The 18794-nt window shown below is 42.1% G+C and overlaps 1 protein-coding gene across 3 annotated transcripts in view; it reads left to right on the forward strand.

Annotated features, from left to right (window-relative positions):
- The first annotated feature begins 6622 nt into the window (after nucleotides 1-6622).
- Nucleotides 6623-18794, forward strand: part of rapgef6 (Rap guanine nucleotide exchange factor (GEF) 6) — an 82408-nt gene continuing 70236 nt past the window's right edge. For all 3 annotated transcript variants that reach the window (XM_086309263.1, XM_086309264.1, XM_086309265.1), the window contains exons 1-2: nucleotides 6623-7724; nucleotides 8951-8968. In XM_086309263.1, coding sequence (XP_086165389.1) covers nucleotides 7152-7724; nucleotides 8951-8968 — 591 coding nt within the window. In that variant the 5' untranslated portion in view covers nucleotides 6623-7151. The remainder of the gene's footprint in view (nucleotides 7725-8950; nucleotides 8969-18794) is intronic.

The following is an 18794-nucleotide window of genomic DNA, read 5'->3' on the forward strand; positions in this document are numbered from 1 at the left end:
TGATCTTCTGCATTTAGCTCTTTTTTTTTTTCCTAATTGACAGAGAAGCACAAAAGTTCTGCGTCCATTATAAGAGATGTAAGCAGTCTGTATGCTTTTTCATTAACATACACTGTGTTTACACTTGTCCTGTGTGGTCAGATCACTCAGTACAAGTGTAAACAACCACCAAGATCCGAAGTAATTTGATCGGTGTAACCACTCTGCAATGTGGCCTGGGACAAATTTGGCCTGATATAACAGAAAAAATACCATCAATGCACGATGTGCTGGTACTTTTCTAAGAAGAGTAAACAGAGTCTTATTTATTTCTTTTTAGTCTCTCTGTACCTTTAAATGTATAACACAAATGCTTATTTAGCGACTTTCTCTTTTCTATCAGCGGTTGAACTTTTGCCACAAACCACTGACACAACTGAACTGCTAAAACCCATCTCACAGAGTAGTGAGACTAGCTTTTACATTTTCCTTCTAACTGCAGTTGAAAGACCTAGTGGCACGCCAGATTGGGAAGCTGTTACTTCCTCAAGTCAAGGACTTTGAGTATCTCAGGGTCTTATTAAAGAGTTGGGGGAGAACGGAGTAGGAGATTGACAGACAGACTGGTTGGTGCCGCATCTGTTGTGACGCTGAAGATTTACTGGTCAATGTACGTTCCTACACCCACCTATAAACACGAGGTGTGGTTGTATAAGCGGTGGATGTGATGTCCACCTGGGGAGAAACCTCAGGGCAGATACGGGACATGCTTGAGAGATTATGTCTCTCTGCTGCACCCACAGACCAAACCCAGATAAAATGGATGGATCAAACTGGAAATCTGTTTTTCAAAGCTTGCGTAGCTGCTGACAAAAACCCACTGGGGTAGAGCTTAATGTTTTCTATTATTATGCTGTCATTATAACTAATTTTAGCTCTTCTACCACACGCAGTGAAGTGAGATGCAAAAGAGTGTCACCAAAGGCGCCCCATCAGTGGGGTTGCCAGCTAGCGTCTACTGAGAAACTGTCATTACACATAAAATTACACAAAGCTGTGACTGCCCTTCAAAACTGCATTGGAAGTTGTTTTTATTTAATGTCCAGAGCTGATACTAACTGAGAAAAATGCTTCAAAATTATGTATAAAGAATATTCACACATGGATTGGGAAGGGATTAATCAGATATCAATAAAATGGTGAAATTATTATATATATATATATATATATATATTTAAAAATCATCTTTTGCAACAAAGAAAATTTGCTTTTTCTTTAAACATGTGAAAACTGTAAAACTGGTCACTGCCTTAAGCTATAATTTGACATTCGATCTCTCACACTATTTCCTTTTACATCTCATGTTGGCCACAGCTATTTCTGGCACACTTGAGTTTATCTGGTTTGAAGTATGTGTGAGGTGCACACATTGTCACTGCACATTCTTCTGCCTGCTTGTTTCTGTGACGTGTGCAATTTTATTTGTGTATAAAAGTTGTATTAGATTGATCTAAGGTCAGAGCAAAGCTTAACCACAAACCGAGTCTAGCACAAAATTGCTGTTGTAAATTCATCGGCCTGTATTCCCGGTACTGTGTCTGTGGTCGGGCAGATATGATCGACTGCGTCTGTTTCTACTGTCTCTCATGATATTCGTGTCATCTCTGCAGTGTGTTTATTTCTGTTTTAACACTCACTTTTTGTGTGTCGCTGCCCTTTCTCCACAGTTTTGGCAAGCAGCTGGGAGGTAGACGAGGCTGTGAATGCATCACTTTGGAGCCATCAGAAATGATTGTGGTGAGTAGAGACACCGTCTCTTGTTCTCCCTCTCTGTTTTAGACTCGGTCTGTCTTTTGTCCCTCTCCCAAGCCCTTTTATCCTCCCATGCACTCTCCCATCTCTGGGCTTTGATAATATTTCTATTTTTCTATCTTTATTTGATGTCTGCAGTACCTTTTCCCCCTCCCTCCATTGTCATTGTCCTGATCACCCTTTTCATCTTCTTTTTGCCCATTTCTGTTCTTTCTTCTCTGTTCTCTGCATTTTCTTATAGCATAAGCATTATCTACATCTTCAGTATTATAAAGGACCATATTTTTAATTGATATTACATCTAGAAGGTTATACGCTCTCTGTTCAGACTCGGCTTCAAAACGGATTGGACAGCGCTTAACAGTGCAAATCGATACTGAGACAAGCATCGTGCAAAAGCAACCCAAGAGATTTTCAAGACAAAGAGATACTCAAGTATCCGAGGCTGTGTTAAAAAGATTTCTTATATTTAAAACGATGTAAGTTTGTCCAGTTAATTTTGGTTTACCCAGCACTCTATCGCATGGTAACACCAGGATCCATGCTGTTTACTTCACCTGTCTGTGGTTTTAATTTAGTGTCTTTCAATATCACAAAGACTTCATTCAGGTCAAGTTTGCCATAACATTTAGTATATAAGAATGTTGTTTTTGTTTGCCTCCACAAGGTCGCGTACAAATTTCTGTCCTCTTCCTACCTAATAGTTCTTCCTGCTCTCATTTTCCTCTTTTGCCTGAGCTTTGTCTGAGGGACTAGAAGGATACGATGGGATGAGATAAGCTGCAAAGTTTTATACAAAAACAGGACAGGTAACACCAGTTCCACTGATGCTATTGAATAGGAAATAAAGAAATAAACTAAATAAATTTAACCCCAGATAACCCCCAGATAATCTGGCTGTTTTGGTGCACAGTGCTCTGTAGCAGAGTTGGAACAGGTTGTCTCCAGGGTGCGATGGGTCAGCAGTTATGATACCTGTCTATTTCCTGATTTACAGTTACTGAATAGAGGGCAATTGAGCACTCTTGTTCTTTTGCAGTCTGTCCATTTTAGTCTGTTCTTGTCCTTTTTGGTGTTTGATCCAAACCATACAGTGGTGGATGTGCAGAGAACACACTGGATTATTTCAGACTAGAAATCAGTTGATTTAAGTAAGTAGCAAATGATTATCAAGCCAGTTAAGCTAATGCTAACGCACATCTATGCTTTGATTGTGTGTGGTGTTTCTAAAGAAGGAACATGTAAAAACTGGTGGATGTTGTAAATTAAATAATGGTGCAAAACAAAGCTTTAGCCAGCCTGTAGTTTAGCTAACTAGCCCTTCAGCAACTACAATATAGAAGTTAAAGTACCTGTTGTGTTTTGCAGAGATAAAGAACAGGACAATTATGCAAGAGTAACAAAGTAGCAACTTGGGCCACTGTGTTTTTTTTCTTCTTCCCCCCATTGTTGCCCTTTCTCGGCTTCACCCAGTGGCTCTCCTTATCTCCTCGGCTCTTTTAAGATTGGTGGGAAGGGTGTTATCATATGACAAAAAAAAGCTTTCAGCACTCACATGTTCTTTGTGGCTTTTGGAAACCCTGCCCCAATAGTCTCAGGGACATCAGAACTTTCCTGGAAATGTTCTGCAGTGGAAAAAAAAGATGACAATAGTAAGGTGCTCTTTCAGCAAGGCGCCTAATCTTGAACTACACCCATGGGCCCATTCAGAGGCGATTGCTATGGTAACAGAGAGCAGCGATACTGACAGTCTTCCAGGTATGATTGTGTGATAGTTTGTGAATATGAAGTGCGGCATTGGGAAGAAGAGCCTGTGAATTTAGTCCACTCATTTGCCCGGGGCACGAGAGATACATTTAAATTCAATTTAATTGTGAAAAGAAGAGTGTGTGGCTGAGGGAATAAAATTGGTTTGAATTAAACTGGCCTTTGAATTAAATCACTGAATTAAACAGTTCACTGTGTGTGTCACACACAGTGAGTGAAGAGAGGTGTGTGAGGGTTAGAAAGAGACCAAATGAACCAGCTTATCAGAACCTTAGAAAGGACACAAGTTTTCTTGCTTCTTTGTATATGACTGTTTTTAAGTTACAAACAGCACTGCCTTGGAAAAGAAACTCTGAAGCAAGGCTGAATGATAATATGGAAACTATGGTGTGCTATATAGACAAAAGAATCTTCTTAACCTTTGAATTTAGGTTTGTTTAGTCAAGCGCATAGCCACGCAGTCTGCCTTTACAAACATTTGTGAATCGATGAGCTCGCTGAATTCCAGCTTGGTACTTTAATAGCATGCCAGATTCCTTCTCTCCTAGATATTCCATGATAAACTGTAAGTGGAAGCTTTTAGGAACCACAGGAACTCAGCCATGAAGTGTCAGACCACATGAAGTCACAGAGTGGGGTCATTTCACTTGATAACTGTAGAGTTCCAACCTTCCTCTGACATTAACATCAGCACAAGAAACTGTGTGCTGTGAGCTTCGTGACATGGGTTTCCAACGCTAAAGAGCTTCTATAGGTTTAATTTATTGGTGGCCCAAGAAATAACGTATGTCTGTATGCCAATTCAAAGAGCAATAAAAAAACAAGACCATCTTAGAGTGGTTGATAAATACTATCTGGAAAGCATTGTTCAAAAGGACCCCAGTAAGTTAAAACTAAAGAATTATTGAATAACCACTTTTTTGTATTTTCTTGGTATTTTTTGTAAAATACCAAGAAATGCTAATCGAAACACACACTTTTATGCACACATGGGTAAATACACAAAGGGCAGAGGGACTGCGGTCCAGTCACACTGCATTGCAGCCAATCGGCTAATTAGGACCATGGGAATAGTAGAGGGAATATTATCTGTAGCTTTCGTCATGACTCTGGTCACAGGATGACAGGGACTGACATTCAAAGACTGACAGGGTGGGGTTGTTTGTGTGTGTGTTCGTGTCTGGTTGGGGGAATAGATGAAATTAAAAAGAAGCACGCAGCGGGAAAAAGAGAGTAAGGAATGAAAAAGTGGAGAAAAAAAATAGCCGATGATGCATGCTGCCAGGCAAATGATCAGATAGACGGAGTGGAATGTAAACCGGGAGATGAGTCGACGTGAAGTTAGTCACACAGGCATATTAAAATGTTTAGAGGAAGCGGGAAACTTAATATAGAAGTGAGTGTCGGTCAGAAACATAACTGGTGGTCATGGGACAGAATGGGTTATAATCAGTCAAGGAGACAGAGAGCCATGTGTATTACAGGCTCACAGGATGAATGTGAAAGTGTAACCTTCCCCTCCAGAATTTTTTGTGTGTAACCTTCAGGCTGTCTGTCTCATGAGCCTCGTTAAAATGAGGCGAGATGACATTTTTCACCGTGAGAAGGGGCACATTGATACCAATCCAGGCTCCTTTTACAACCGTTATTTGGTATTTTATTGCTGAACTATCCTTCACGCAGTTGTTTTAGAGACCATGACAGCTAAACTACCCACAACCCAGTTTTTACTCGGTATATTAGAGCAGAACTCCCTGAGACAAGGTTTTTCTTCTGTGTGTTACAACCCAGAGCAGCTGTTGAGTCTCTTTTCTACTGACAGAAAATCTTTGGGTCAAGCTTCACTTTCTTTCTATATTAGTTGTTTTTTCTTATTGTTTTACCTTCATAGATTTTATTCTATGCGACTACATGAAGGCACAAACGGCAGTCGCTTAAGGCTGTTCTTTAACTCTCTTCTACTTTTCTCAGCACAGAAGCTGTAGTTATCCCCACCACTCTTTGCGGCTGATCATGGGTCTGTATTAAGAACAGTGACTGACACATGACTGACCTGAAGAGGGAAAAAGACACACACAGTGGTCACATACAAAGACGCCATTTGTGGTGTACATACGCTATGGTGAAATCTCTGATAGTAAACACATTATTGCGAGATGAAAGGCTGAAGAAAACATTTCCTATAGGATCTTCCCAAACAGTTTGATCTTTTTTTCATATATACTGTACAAGGCTGTAAAAAAGTCTTTGGCAAAATGATGGATGGAAAGAAGGTCACACTTAAACACGTTAAAACGTCACCTTACACTTTTACCATTTTTATTGATAAAGAAACATTACACATGTTTAAAAGTGTCATAATATTTAGTCAGGATAAAGTGGGGAAAAAAATGGTGGTAGCAGGATGACAAAGTCACAACAAAACCTAAAGCCAGGAATTAGGACTTTGTTTGGGGACTGTTGGTCTGAGCACTCTATCCATGCACAGTAAAGGCAATGGATTGATGTTACTGTATTTGCCAGCATGCTCTGACAAATGTTTTTTATGCTTGAGTGCATGAAAACATAGTAAACAAAGCTACTGTTGAGTCTCTTTTGCTTCTGGCTGCCCACTTTAGGGGGTGCTAAAACTTAAATCTTAAATCTTTAGGTGCGGGAAGTGATCTTTCCTGACTTCAGGCTAATATTAGCGTGGCAGGACCACACATGAACACAAATTTTGACAAGGAAAAAAATCGAAAACACTATAATTTTCTCTGATTCATGAACTGCCATGACTTAGACATTGTTATATAACCAGAGAGTGTGAGACTCAGAGAAACTAGCACACTGATACTGAAATACAAGATAATTTTAAAAAAAAAGTTTAAAAAGCTAAGTTGAAAACAAATCCAAGAGCCTTGGGAAAGAAAATGAAGGCAGAGGAGCTGGGTTACATCATTTATTTATTGAAAAAGTCCGTTCATTGCTGGGATAATAAGATTGTTGACTTCACTTAGCATTATGCAACGAAGAAAGAAAACAAATTCCTCCTACAACAGACTCGCACAAAAAGGGAATGAATTGTATGGCCGGAATCTGTGTGCTCTGCTGTTTTTCTTTTTTTTTTTCTTCCTGCCTGATGAGGATATTTGTGTATTTACGGTTTCCTGGAGGAAACTGGTGGCTCAGTGTGTGCTTTGTGCGCGTGTCATACAGAGTCAGAGAGCGAGCGAGCGACCATGTGAGCAAGCCTGTCAGTATGCAACATGTCGAGCAGATGAACTCTGTCTCGAGGAGGACTACTCTCGCCAAGTTTGAGAAAGGAGGAGATGCGGCGCTCGTTCTTCTGCCCTCGTCGTCGATTTGTTTGTTTCTTCATTTAATTTACTTGCCTTGTTTTCTCTCTTATTCTGGAGGAGTGACCCAGAGGATGAAATGTCGTGGGATCCCCCAGGATTTTGGACCTTGTCTTAAATTTTGGACGCTGCACTTCTATTCATCTTTTGTATAAAAGGGTTTCCCCGCTGTTTTTCTTCTTCTTGTTCTTCCCTTCTCCCCCTTGTGGTATTTCCTGCTTTTATGTGTTGTTCTGGTCCCCTTCTTGAGTCCAGATGAGTGTGCTCCGCTGGCACCGGCTCTCTGCGCTCTGGAAGAACTGGATGTTCAACCAGGAGCCAGCAGAAGAGCAGGACCAGATCCCAGAAGCCCTAGGACCCGAAGCAGAGCCACGGGGGGAGAAAGGGAACGCATTCAAGGATAACAACTCAGATTTGGAGAGCGTCACAGAATCTAAGACCCAAAGTTTGGGTTATAAGAAGCAGAGATCCGAATCTGACAGCCAGAATGTGGAATATAACAATCTGAACACACTCCCTAAGATCCAGAAGTCTGAACTGTTGAAACGTAGCTGTTCTGAGCCGTGCTCTCAGGTCACATACGCTGAGGATCGATCTTCCAGCTACCCCCAGACACCCGAAGGTTGTGGGGGCAAATCCCGTCAAAGTTTCTGCTCTGAGCAGAGTGTTCCCTGTATATTGCAGGTGGATAACGGCAGCGAGGGGGACGACAGCTTCTTGCAGAGGGAGGGTTCCCAACGGCGGTCCAGACGGCGCTTCAGAAGGGTCAACCCCAGGGGAGAGCGGGAACTGATCACAGACGGCCAAGACCCCGCCAGCTACAACACGGTAAGAATAAAAGCTTTACTAACAGCAAAGGCTAATGCTAACCACCCTCAGCATTTACAGTATTGACATGTTGCTTCTGTGTAAGTGGGAAGGCAATCAAAACGTACTCTTTGCCTCTTTCCAGTAGATCGCTTACACTGAGGCTGGTTGGGTTTTATATGTTTAAACAACTACTGTTTTTTCAGGGTCCTTTAAAGATCTTCACACATTTGGTTCTCTGAAGCTTGCTGACACCCCAACTATAATCATTAGCTTCGGTTTTAAAGTATCCTTGTGATGTGCACAGTGTGCAGAGAGCAGTTCATTCTCAATAAAGTTTTGGTTTAATGAATTAAAGAATAAGATGACAAAAGCACCATAAAGCTAGAGGGGGATGGTAAAGCGTATGGGGAAACACTGTTTCGCAGTTTGCATGCATTGTTCTGGTATTTAACTTATTTGTCAATGCCACAGAGAAAACAAATGCCGGAGGCATTGCTGTCTAACGTGCATAAAAGCTGAATTTTGTTAGGAAAAACAACGTTTCTCTGAAGGTCTGTTGAACCAAAGTTGTGTAGGAAAAGTATTAAAGCTGAGCGTGTAGGAACTTCCCTCTCTGCGATAGCATCACTGTGGCCAGAAGTGTGTCAGTTACAGTTTTAACTAATCACTAGAAGCCACGCTTTGCCACACACAGTCACAGAGGCGCGCACACACAAACGAACTTCCACACTCAGGTCATATGCACACTTTTCCCAGCTCGTGCAAAGCTCCCCGGAGCATTGCGACGGGGCTTAATGCAGAGTTTAAAGCGTCCTCTGTCGACCCTACCTGCCTCTGTGGTCTCATGGTGATTGTTCCACTTTTTAAAATTACATTTCTAGCCTTCAGCGTCGCCGAATCCCACCACATTCTTTTCTGTGACTGCCCTTTATTATGTAAAGGCTATCTGCTCAGATGTGCTAGCGCAGCGCTGCTCCAGAGAAGCAGGACTAAAACAAATGAGAAATATAGAGAATTACTTTAGGAGTGCATGGAATTGGAGCAATATTGGACAGCAAAGACTCAACTGACACAAGGGATTGTTGTTCTTTGACATGTGTTGCACAGTGGTGCGCTTGCCTTTGTTCATTAAGAATACAATGATGTCTTATGTTGTGCTAATTTCACTTTGACAAGACGTAGTTTGCATAATTTGCTGTTGTGACTATTTCTTGTTTCTCTTCCCTTTTCATGCAACCGCTCAGGATTATGTCAACAACCAGGTAGGATGAAATACAAGACATGAAACTTTTCTGCCTGTGTGTCTGTCTGTGTTGGGCGTTTTGTGTTCATGTCTCTGTCATGTATGTGTTCAGTGTGCTTGAGCGTGCATGGCTGTTTATATGAGTCACTTTGGGTTCAGGCACCTGTTTAGAAACCGGCAGTCCTGTGGGGGGGTTTCGTCGTCATATTTAGAGGCTGCCACACACATGCACACTGCGCTGTCTGCTGACACTGTGGGTGGCAGATAGGAATAAACAGACAGAGGAATTAACAGATGCATGCCGGGAACAACATTGCCTTGCTAGGCAGAGATGGGTTTAATGTAATAGTGTAAGTTTCAGATTCCCCCTCAGATGGAAGTCACATCATTGGCACATGTCCCTCGAAAGTGGAAACTTGTGATTTGTTTTGTGCGATGAGGGCTGTCGGTGGCACAAGTTGGAAATTTCCACACATTACCCCACAAAATAATAATAAAAATCCCTGCTTATTATGCCCCGATAGTCCAATCAAATCAGTCGTCATTTGTGACATAAAGGAGTTGCTTTAGAAGTACTACTGGCTTTTCTACTTGGCTTCAGATGAAACAGACATGTTAGCTTAAGTTCTGTGTCTGCTGCTGTGGAGAACAAGGTTTATTGATTTGCTGATTGATCATTGGGTCAGGATTTAAAGGTGACACTTTTCCCTTTGTAAAGCAGCTTGGCTAATAAGAAAAAATCATCCATGGTTTTCCTGTGAGACGCACGCAGTGTAATGTTAATGCATCTGCGCCGGCGATGGCCGTTGCCGGAGGAGTAATGTTTTCACGTCGTCTGTCCATCCATCTGTCTTTCCGTGCGCTCCGTTTGTGCGAACACATCATCTCAGCAACACCTTCAGGGTACATCTTCAGATTTTGTGCAAATGTTCACCCGAACTCAAAGATGAACTCATTACATTTTGGTCCTCAAAGGTCAGAGTCACTGTGACCTCACGTCTTTCCCATTGTTATGTATATGATACAACAGGGATTCCTTTTACGAGGGCACAAACATCCACTTGGATTTGAGCCTTACTGGTTTGAATGATGATCATGTCAACGCGTTTGTGGCCACAAATCAAATCACATGGTAGCATAAAAGTGTCTGTAACAGGGGTCTCGAACATGCACGCGCCTCTTTGGCCCATCTCCAGTGACTTTGTGTGGCACTGACAGATAAACAAAGACGTAAACAGAGGTCGATATTGATCATTTGTAATTAGCATCGTAAGTAATTCTCTACAATCTGAAATTGTAAAGCTCTTTAGTTTACAAACCAAAAACAAAAAAAGGTTTTGATATTTATATTTTCACACTTATTATTTGCATCATAGCCCACATCCGTCACTTGATGCCTTTTAAGTTCTCTGAACCTCAATAGCAGCAGCTAACACAGATGTATTCACTTAAATAGCTCGTCCTGAATTCAGCTGACTTTGAACTCCAATAAATCCTAAGAGGTTTGAAGAGGTAAATAGAGAGTTTAAAAATGTGTGGACAGCTTTCTTTGCTTTCGCTGCCAACGCTGTGACGAGGCTCGTCGGTATGCTTTATCCGCAGCTGGTCTGTTAGGATTTTTATTTTGGTATTTTAGTGTTCTTGTCAAAATCTGCTCAAAAGTGGCTCTTTTATGTGATAAAAGCTTGCCGACGCCTGTTCTCACAGGGAAACTTGATAAAATGCTGACACTATTTATCTAAAAGGTCAAAGGTCAAGCCGTGACAGACATGGATGTATACTCTAACTTGATTAGTTGGTGGCTGCTTACAAATATGAGACAGGGATTCTGTTTCTTTTTGTTTGTTTTCTGTTTTGTTTTTTTCTGGTTTCCCATTTGCGATGATATAGTGACAGCATGAGGATAAAACCCCTTTCTGTAAATGCATATTGTACATGCACACATACACACGCTCAAAGCAGCGCTGTGGTTCTGGCAGTGGATCAGAGGATGTTGTTTAGAGGCCTTATTGAACCATAATAACATCAGTAATCCATTATCGCTGCTCTGTGCTGGTGTCTGGTGTGTCTTGCTCGCTCTTAATAGCTTCTGTTGGAGTGAATGAAGTTCCTGAAGCTATGAATTACGACGAGCCCAAAAAGATGATTCACAAAAACCCCGAAAAGGGGTATTTCTCCTAAACGAAGAATGCAACACAATAATTACAGTAATTATTATAAATCAAACCAATGAGTTGGTCTGCTGGCTTTAAATTTTAAAGTTTCAGAGGCAGAGAAAGATAAATGTCTGTGAGATCGATGTTTATTTTATTACCCACTGTTACTTCTTTTATTCTGTGTGATGACTGATACGGCTGCGATTGATCCAGAAACCTGACTCCTCTCTGCCAGCGAGGTGCTAGACAGAAGCTCCTGCGCTCTCTTATTACTATAACAGACCACTGGGATTTACTGATGACTCAGATTCACACACCCCCCACACACACACGTGTACACACACACACACACACATTCACATGCTGCACAGATACAGAGTCACTTCATTTAGACATCAGATGCTTCACCGGGTTACTGCCTTTCTCCTGCCGGGCAGGATAGATAGATAAACCCATCACCTCATTTGCCTTGCGGGGGAAACCTGCTCTATGGGCTTTTTAGAGCCAGGCTACTCCATGGAACCCCGGGATCATTAATTTAACATGATGCAGGTTCAGCCATCTGCACAGTTCACCACTAGAATAAAATCAGGAGAGTGTTGTTATGCTTCTTTTTCTTTTCTCCTCACCAGTTGGGCCACTTTCTCAGTTTAACTCGTGATTTTTCAGAAAAAATAAAAGCAGGTTGCCACGTGCAGGTGTTTGGCACATTCGATTTGCTTTCAAAATCTTTGTTTTGAACATTTTGTCTTGGGGCTCGTTTGTCACTGTCTATGTGTGTGAACTGTGATCATGCTTTTGGAGCATGAAGCAGCATCCTCTCAGCTGCTGAGTGTCGCTACACAACAGATCGGAAACACTCGTCTCTTGCAACGGCTGTGGTTACTTAACATCCTGGAGGCAAAACGTCTGACGTCTGCTGCTTTTTCTTCTTTTTTTTCCTTTTCTCTCCACTCTACAAAACACGTTAGCATTCGTTTTTAATCTCACACTAAAAATGAGCCGAGTATGCAAAACTGCATTACTAACGAGAAACATCGGGCACTGATGTACTACTGTTAATTCCTCTAGACGGGGGGGAAGACTGAAAGCTTCAGCTTCCTGAAGCCTAAAGTTGTATTTAAGACTATTGTAGTCACGTTCCACTGTCAGGTTGCCTTTACTGGAAGGCGCTGCACACAGGAAGGAGCAAATCGCACCAGTCTTGTTCCTAAATTGCAGCAACCCACACTGAGCGTGACGTGTAGCTAGACATGAATGAATGTTATTTATTTCCTCTTTTTACACTGTTAACTGGTTGAGTGGACTACAAGCACCACTTGGGACCGTACACCTCTATCAGTATTTTGTGTTATACAAAATTACAGATGCAGTTTTGACTGCTGGGCCTTATTTTTTATTTATTGGTGATTGTGTGATTTGGCTGTAAGGAAAACAAATTTTGTCTCTTACAAACATACCTCCCATTGCTTAAAAGCTTGATTAAATTGTTTGTATTGTATTACCCATTTAAGACTTTCATTATATTATAGAGTTTCCGTTTAATGGTCGATTAGGAGTGACTTTAACGCGGTGATGTCGTCTTCAGCTGTATCATTTTAACTCAATTTGATGAGCTTGTGCTTGTCATGCAGCTGCAGTACTTAGGTTACCTCACTGCTTAGAATCAGGTTAAATCTAAGGTTGCATTCCTCACGCGGTGACTAGGTGTGACTCATACACATGCTTTGTCATAGCAGTGTCAACCTGGGGATGTGAGAAGTATTGCTCTGCATCATCCTTCACCTTCCCCTGAGATTGGGAAATCACTAAGATGAGGCGACACAAAGATGCTTTCTCATGTTTGGTTGCTGTTTTTGATTAGACGGGTCTGCTAACCAGGCCTGGGAGTTTCTGTGATTTTTCTCCTTGGCTGGGGAAAATTTCTCTAACTTCCAACAGGCTGGTTTTAGCTCACCAAGCAGAGTTTTGCTTGGCATTGCACACTGATGAAGTTGTTAAATTTCCGATAATATTCCTGGCTTGGTTTTTGTTGTCATTAGTGTGCTTGCGTGCGTGGTTTCGCAAAGCTCACGTGTGCCATGTGTATGCTTAATTCATAATGTTTCGGGGATGTGTCTGGCTTTTCAGTTTTGCTTCACATCTGTGGATTTAAATGTCCATACGTCCGTTATGGCACCTTCGTGGATTTCTTATCTAGAGCATATTTGCAATGCAAACTATTTAGCTTGATATGCTGACATTTTTTCCCCCCATTTACATATCAATAAGGCATAAAAATACACGATGCCTGCATTCTCTTATGCCAAATTATTTGTAATAATTCAAATCATTGCCACATTACATTTGCTCCTAATTTTTCCTTTTAGTAAAGTATCCAAATAAATAATCGGCAGGACAGGATTGTAAAGGGCAAGCGAAAATCCTGTTGGCATTCAGCAGCCAAGGAAAGAGAATCCTCCTGACGAGAGGAGTGACAGCTTTATTTTGATGTAGATTGTCAAATGTCTTCTCACTCTCGCACATTTTGTAAGGCAGAGATGCCATAACAGCAACCTTTAAAAATACCTAAGAGGGAGGGGAAAGGGGAGGGCAGGTAGGATAGAGCAGAATGGGAAAACAGAAGTAGGCATAAGATGACAAGCATGAAGTGGTGAAAAGCAAATGGAATGATAAGTTAACAGGGACTAAAAAAAGATATTGTGAGATCTTGTATATATGCATGAGAAGTCGGCTGAAATGAAGCAGAGGGGTTACGGAAGGAACAAGGAATGTGAAACAGGGGTTGACAGTTCATGGAAAAGATGAGTGGGTTTGCAGCTGAAGGTGGAGCGGTAAGTTGTGGGGATGGAGAGCTGAGGCAGAAAGGTAAGGTTGTGGGAAGGTCACATGGGAGTGAAGGAAGTGGGAGGATGGGGTGAGGGGAAAGCAAGGTCAGAAGTGGGGATTTTACAAGGGACCAAAGGAGTGAGAAGAAGACTAACTGGGGTAAATGGTAAACATAATTTGTGAAGTTATTTAAGTGTTAATGAGTGACATATTTTCACACAAATAGCCGTCAGGGTGCAGCAGTCCTCTGTTTACGTCCTCAAAATCTGACTCAGCTAAGTGTTGAAGGAGCTGAATGGTGCCCCGGCCCTCCTGCTGCTGCTGGAGTCCCGCTGCACTCATTGTTATGCACAGAGCACACACGAATACACAGGTTTTCTGTGAGCTGCATGCCCGCTTTCTTAGCATGACACAACAAGTACAAGGCATTTATTTCCACTGGCTTTCAAACGTCGGCAGACATCGTGATCGCGTACATGCGGAGTATAGTATGCTGGGCAGCACAGTGTACCAGTGGGGCACTGTCTGCGGCTGTTGTTGCTGCTAATTTTAGGGATTACATCAGCAGCACTAAGATGACAACCTTGTTGAACTCTCGCGCCGTATTTCTCTCTGCTTCATCTCTTCTCCTCCTCCTTCCAGCTCTCCTTCCTTCCTTCCTTCCTTTCCTTTCTCTCTTCTCTTCCTACCGGTTCCCCTTCCATCATCTTTCCTGCTTGCTCGTCCGCCCCCCATCTAACCTTACTGTGTATGTTTTCTGGGGGCTTTTCCCTTTTTTTTTATGCTTTCCTAGAAATTAAACACAAGCTACACTTTCGATTTTCATCAGCTCTCACTAGATCTGAGTGTTTATAACTTAATCTTAATGTGTAAAGGTAGGCAGTGTGAACTGGAGGACATTTGAGCCTCTGTACAGTTCATTTTGTCTAAAAGGCTCCGCACCAGAGCAGGGGAACAGAATCAAAGTGTCCTGGCAGTAGAAATAAATTGGTGCCGAGCGCTAAAATAAAACACAACCTACATTCTGGAGGAAAAACAAAGGCTTCACTCTTCCTCAACTCCTTTTTCCTTCTCCTCTGTACGCTCCTGTTTGTCTAAATCTTTCACCCACACTCAAACATTTTCTTTCCTCTCGCGTCCTATTCTCTGACTCGCTGTCTCCTCTTGGTTGCTGTCAGTATGTCTCCAGTACTGACCTTCGAGTTCTTATTTTTTTTTCCGTTTCCTACTTTGTATGATGATGATGATGCTCGCCCATTGTGTACGTCGCATCAGCCTCCGCTTCAAGGTTTCACAGCCCCAGTGAACCTAAAGGTCAAAACAAAGTGTGTGCTTCCAGTTTATCTGGCACATTTGTAAGTTTACCTCTTGCAGCTACTTTCTATGATTTCACTCCCGTTTTTGTCCTTTTATTGGTTTCTTTTTTTGCACCTAGGCTTTCTACACTGCAATCGCCGTCGGCCCTCTCTCTGCAGGGAGAAGTCGGAAAGGGAAGGGCCGGTTTAAATAGCAGGAATTCCTGTCCCGTCTTTCTGACAGACAGGCAAACACGGGGCTGAGTGCTCACGCACGGCAACACACATGATCGCGTGGCTGCAGCAGGCAGATTCTCTTAATTGAGTCTCTGTGCAGCATACTTGAATGCGTGTGTCTGTTTGTCTGCAAGCGACTTGCTGCGCTTTGTGTCCTGCTGAATACGAGCAAGAGATCAGACTTGATTTCGAGCAGTGGCGCAGCCCTGTTAGCTGGTGTGAGGGGGCATTATAATAGCAACTAAAGGCACAGAGTCAATGTGAACTAATCGCTGATGTTTCTGTGCAGTGTTGATTGGTTGCACCGACCAATAACTTTCAATAACTCAGCACTTCTTTGTGAACACATGTCTGTGTGTTAAAGAGCTGCAGCAGCTTTAGTCAATGGATTCCTTTTAATTAGACTGGCAGAACTGATCGGCTGTGAGCACAAGCTAGCTGAAGACAACATATGCAGATGACCGCTCTCTGTTGGGATGCATGTGTATACAAATTAGTGTGTAGTGTCCCACGGGGCATTTTTCTCAGTAGCATCACGCTGAATGATAAAACAGATACAGGGCCCCGCTCTGTAATCACTGATCCACACACCGCCTCTGTGAGTGTGTTTAGTCAGTGCTTGAGTTACTCATATGTTCCAGATTTAAAACTCTTTTCCTATCTTTGATCTCTCATTTTCTCTGTGTTGCTTTTTTCCCCTATCCTTCTGCATCGTTCTCTAGTCTTCACTCATACATCTTCCGCCTCTTTAGATCCATCCCAGTATTTGTTTTCTGTCTCACTTTTCTCTCTGGACCTCATCCAGAAAGCACTTACCTTACCAGACAGCTGCACACACACGCACAGACACTCAGTCGCAGCCCGGCTGTTCCAGGAAGCGTTTCCTGCGTGACGTGTTTCCTGCTCCGTGTTTTGAAGACACATTCCACATCTATGTACAGTTACAGTAAACGGTCGTCTGAGAAGTCGTGCTCAGACTACGGCGCTCGTCTTTACTTTTTCTTTTTCAGTTTGAGCTGAATGAGTCACACGGCGAGACGACTCCTCTGAACTTGTCTTGTTTTGAAAGTGCTTAATGGTGTGCTTCTGCAGGCTGCTATGTGGGACTTTTTCTTGTTATGGAAGTTTTATGAAAGTCTTTCCAAACGTGTGGATGTATTTTTATTTATCTTCATTCACAAACCCACCAGGTTATCAAATCTCCAGAATAGCGAGTATTATTAAAAAAAAGAAGAAGAAGAAGAATTTGAGTTATTTGTTTTTTATTTTTCAGTATGAGTGAAGCATGATTGAATGAGTGCTACATTTCAGAGTGACTACAGTGAATGTTACTGAAGAGGAAACCTTTTGGTGACTTTACTACATTCAGCTTGCATCCTTTGACTTGTAGGACTTATGTGCAGTTTCCAGGTTCTTGCAACCTTCATTGAAAGTTTCTTTTTGAATTTTACTGTACGCTAGTGTCATTTATATATATATTTTCCTGCCATTGTGTCATCTAACACACCACAACTGCCACAAGATTGAGCTGATATTTTTCAGTGAGCAGCAGAGATTTGTTTTCCTCTCCTGAGTCACATGAAATAAAATAGATAAACGGATTAATAATAAGAATTAATGTGTTCCCTCAATTATTGATAAACACATCATCAAAAGTTTAGTTGCTAATGATTATTAATGAATCTGTATTTCTGCTCTAAATGTGGACTGGACTGGCATTAATGTAGTATTTTTCTTATCGTACTGACCACTCAAACCACTTCAGACTACAAGCCACGTTAAACTCTTCTTCCTCTACTTCTTCTTCTTCTGCTTCTCCTTTTGGCCTCTCCCTCTAAGCAGGTTATCTTCCTCTCTCTCTCACATCCACCTTCTGCATGTCCTCCTTCTCTGCATCCATGAATCTCCTCTGTGGTCTTCCTCTTTTCCTCTTGCCTGGCAGCTCCTTCTTCAGCATCCTTTATCCGGTCCTTCTGCACATGTCTAAACGGTCTCTGAGGTTTTGTACGTTAACAAAAATGTTAACATACATTCAAACAGTTCTTTATTCTGTAGATGTTCAACGCTTGATCTGCCTCACCAGTTATTCTAACATCATGTCTTTGGACTGTGAGGCAACAGTGCTAATTGCTTCTAACCATTGTCTGAAACTGTCTTCAGTATGTCCCGTCACACCCACGAGAGCTTAAACAAAGAAAACTTATATTTCATCACACACACCAATAACTGCAGCTATGTGTGTGTGTGTGTGTTTGTGTGTGTGTTAATTAGTGCTGGGTCTTTTTTGAGGCCAAGCTAAGAAGATGATGTAGTGCTGCGCATGCTACCCTTCAAAAGGGGATAGACTGCAGCTCGTACACACTGAGACACACATGCTGTCAGATCATGGCTTTCTCTTGCTCGCACACACACACACTGTAAACACTCACAGACAGAGCCCTCCATTAGTCCCAGAGTCTTTAATCCAGTCAGTGTTCGGTAATTTCATTCATGTGGAGAGGTGGAGGTTATAGGGTGTGTGTCTATTTGTGTGTTTCTGTGTGTCTTTGTGTATTTCATCTTTTTAGTCCACTTCAGGCTTAATTCTGTGTCTTTGTCTTTATCCCTCTGTTCCGGTATATGCCTCTGTTTACCCACTTATCCATTTCAAGCTTTCTTTTTTCCCCCCCTCTCCTCTCTGTCTCTCTTGTGTACATAACGCTCCTCTGAAGGCTGGGCTCCATGTGCTTCCATCCGATTGGCTGCCGATTAAAACGATGATGTCATTCCTAGTTGGGAGGTGTGTTTCGCCTCCTATGCACACCCACAGAGGAGGGAGAATTGAGGGTAGAAATCCTGGTTCACAGCAGCGAGCAGGGGGGGAAAAAATAGGAGCGTGGAGAGGGAGTGAGTGGGTGATGTAGACAGACATAAAAAAAACGAACAGCATAATGAAGGGAGGAAGGTCAGAAAAACAGGGAGAAATGCCGAGAAAGATTCTCAGCTCTCTGATGTGTCTGATGCAAGCTGGCATCTCTCCTGTGCTCGAGGAGAATCGGCCATTCAGACAGCTCCTAATGTCTCCTGCTTTCAAATCTTCCCTCCGCTGGCTCATCGTTGTTTGTGCATCAGAACCGCTACAGTATACAGGCTGATATATGATATATGGTGTGGAAAAACACAGATAAACACACATCTTAGAGAAACAAATGTTGCATGTGAAAGTATTGACATCTTTGATCCTGCAGAACATGCAGTTTAAAACAATTTAAAAAAGTGTCTTTATAGGATAGTTTAAAAGGTACAAAAAATAAATAAATTGGAGTAAAAAGAAGGAGTTTGTATTTTG

The sequence above is a fragment of the Aulonocara sp. 'chitande type north' Nkhata Bay genome, linkage group LG10 (genome assembly GCF_057382095.1).
Source record: "Aulonocara sp. 'chitande type north' Nkhata Bay isolate Kocher_YH1m ecotype deep benthic linkage group LG10, A_spYH_male_GT1.1, whole genome shotgun sequence".
Taxonomy (NCBI): domain Eukaryota; kingdom Metazoa; phylum Chordata; class Actinopteri; order Cichliformes; family Cichlidae; genus Aulonocara; species Aulonocara sp. 'chitande type north' Nkhata Bay.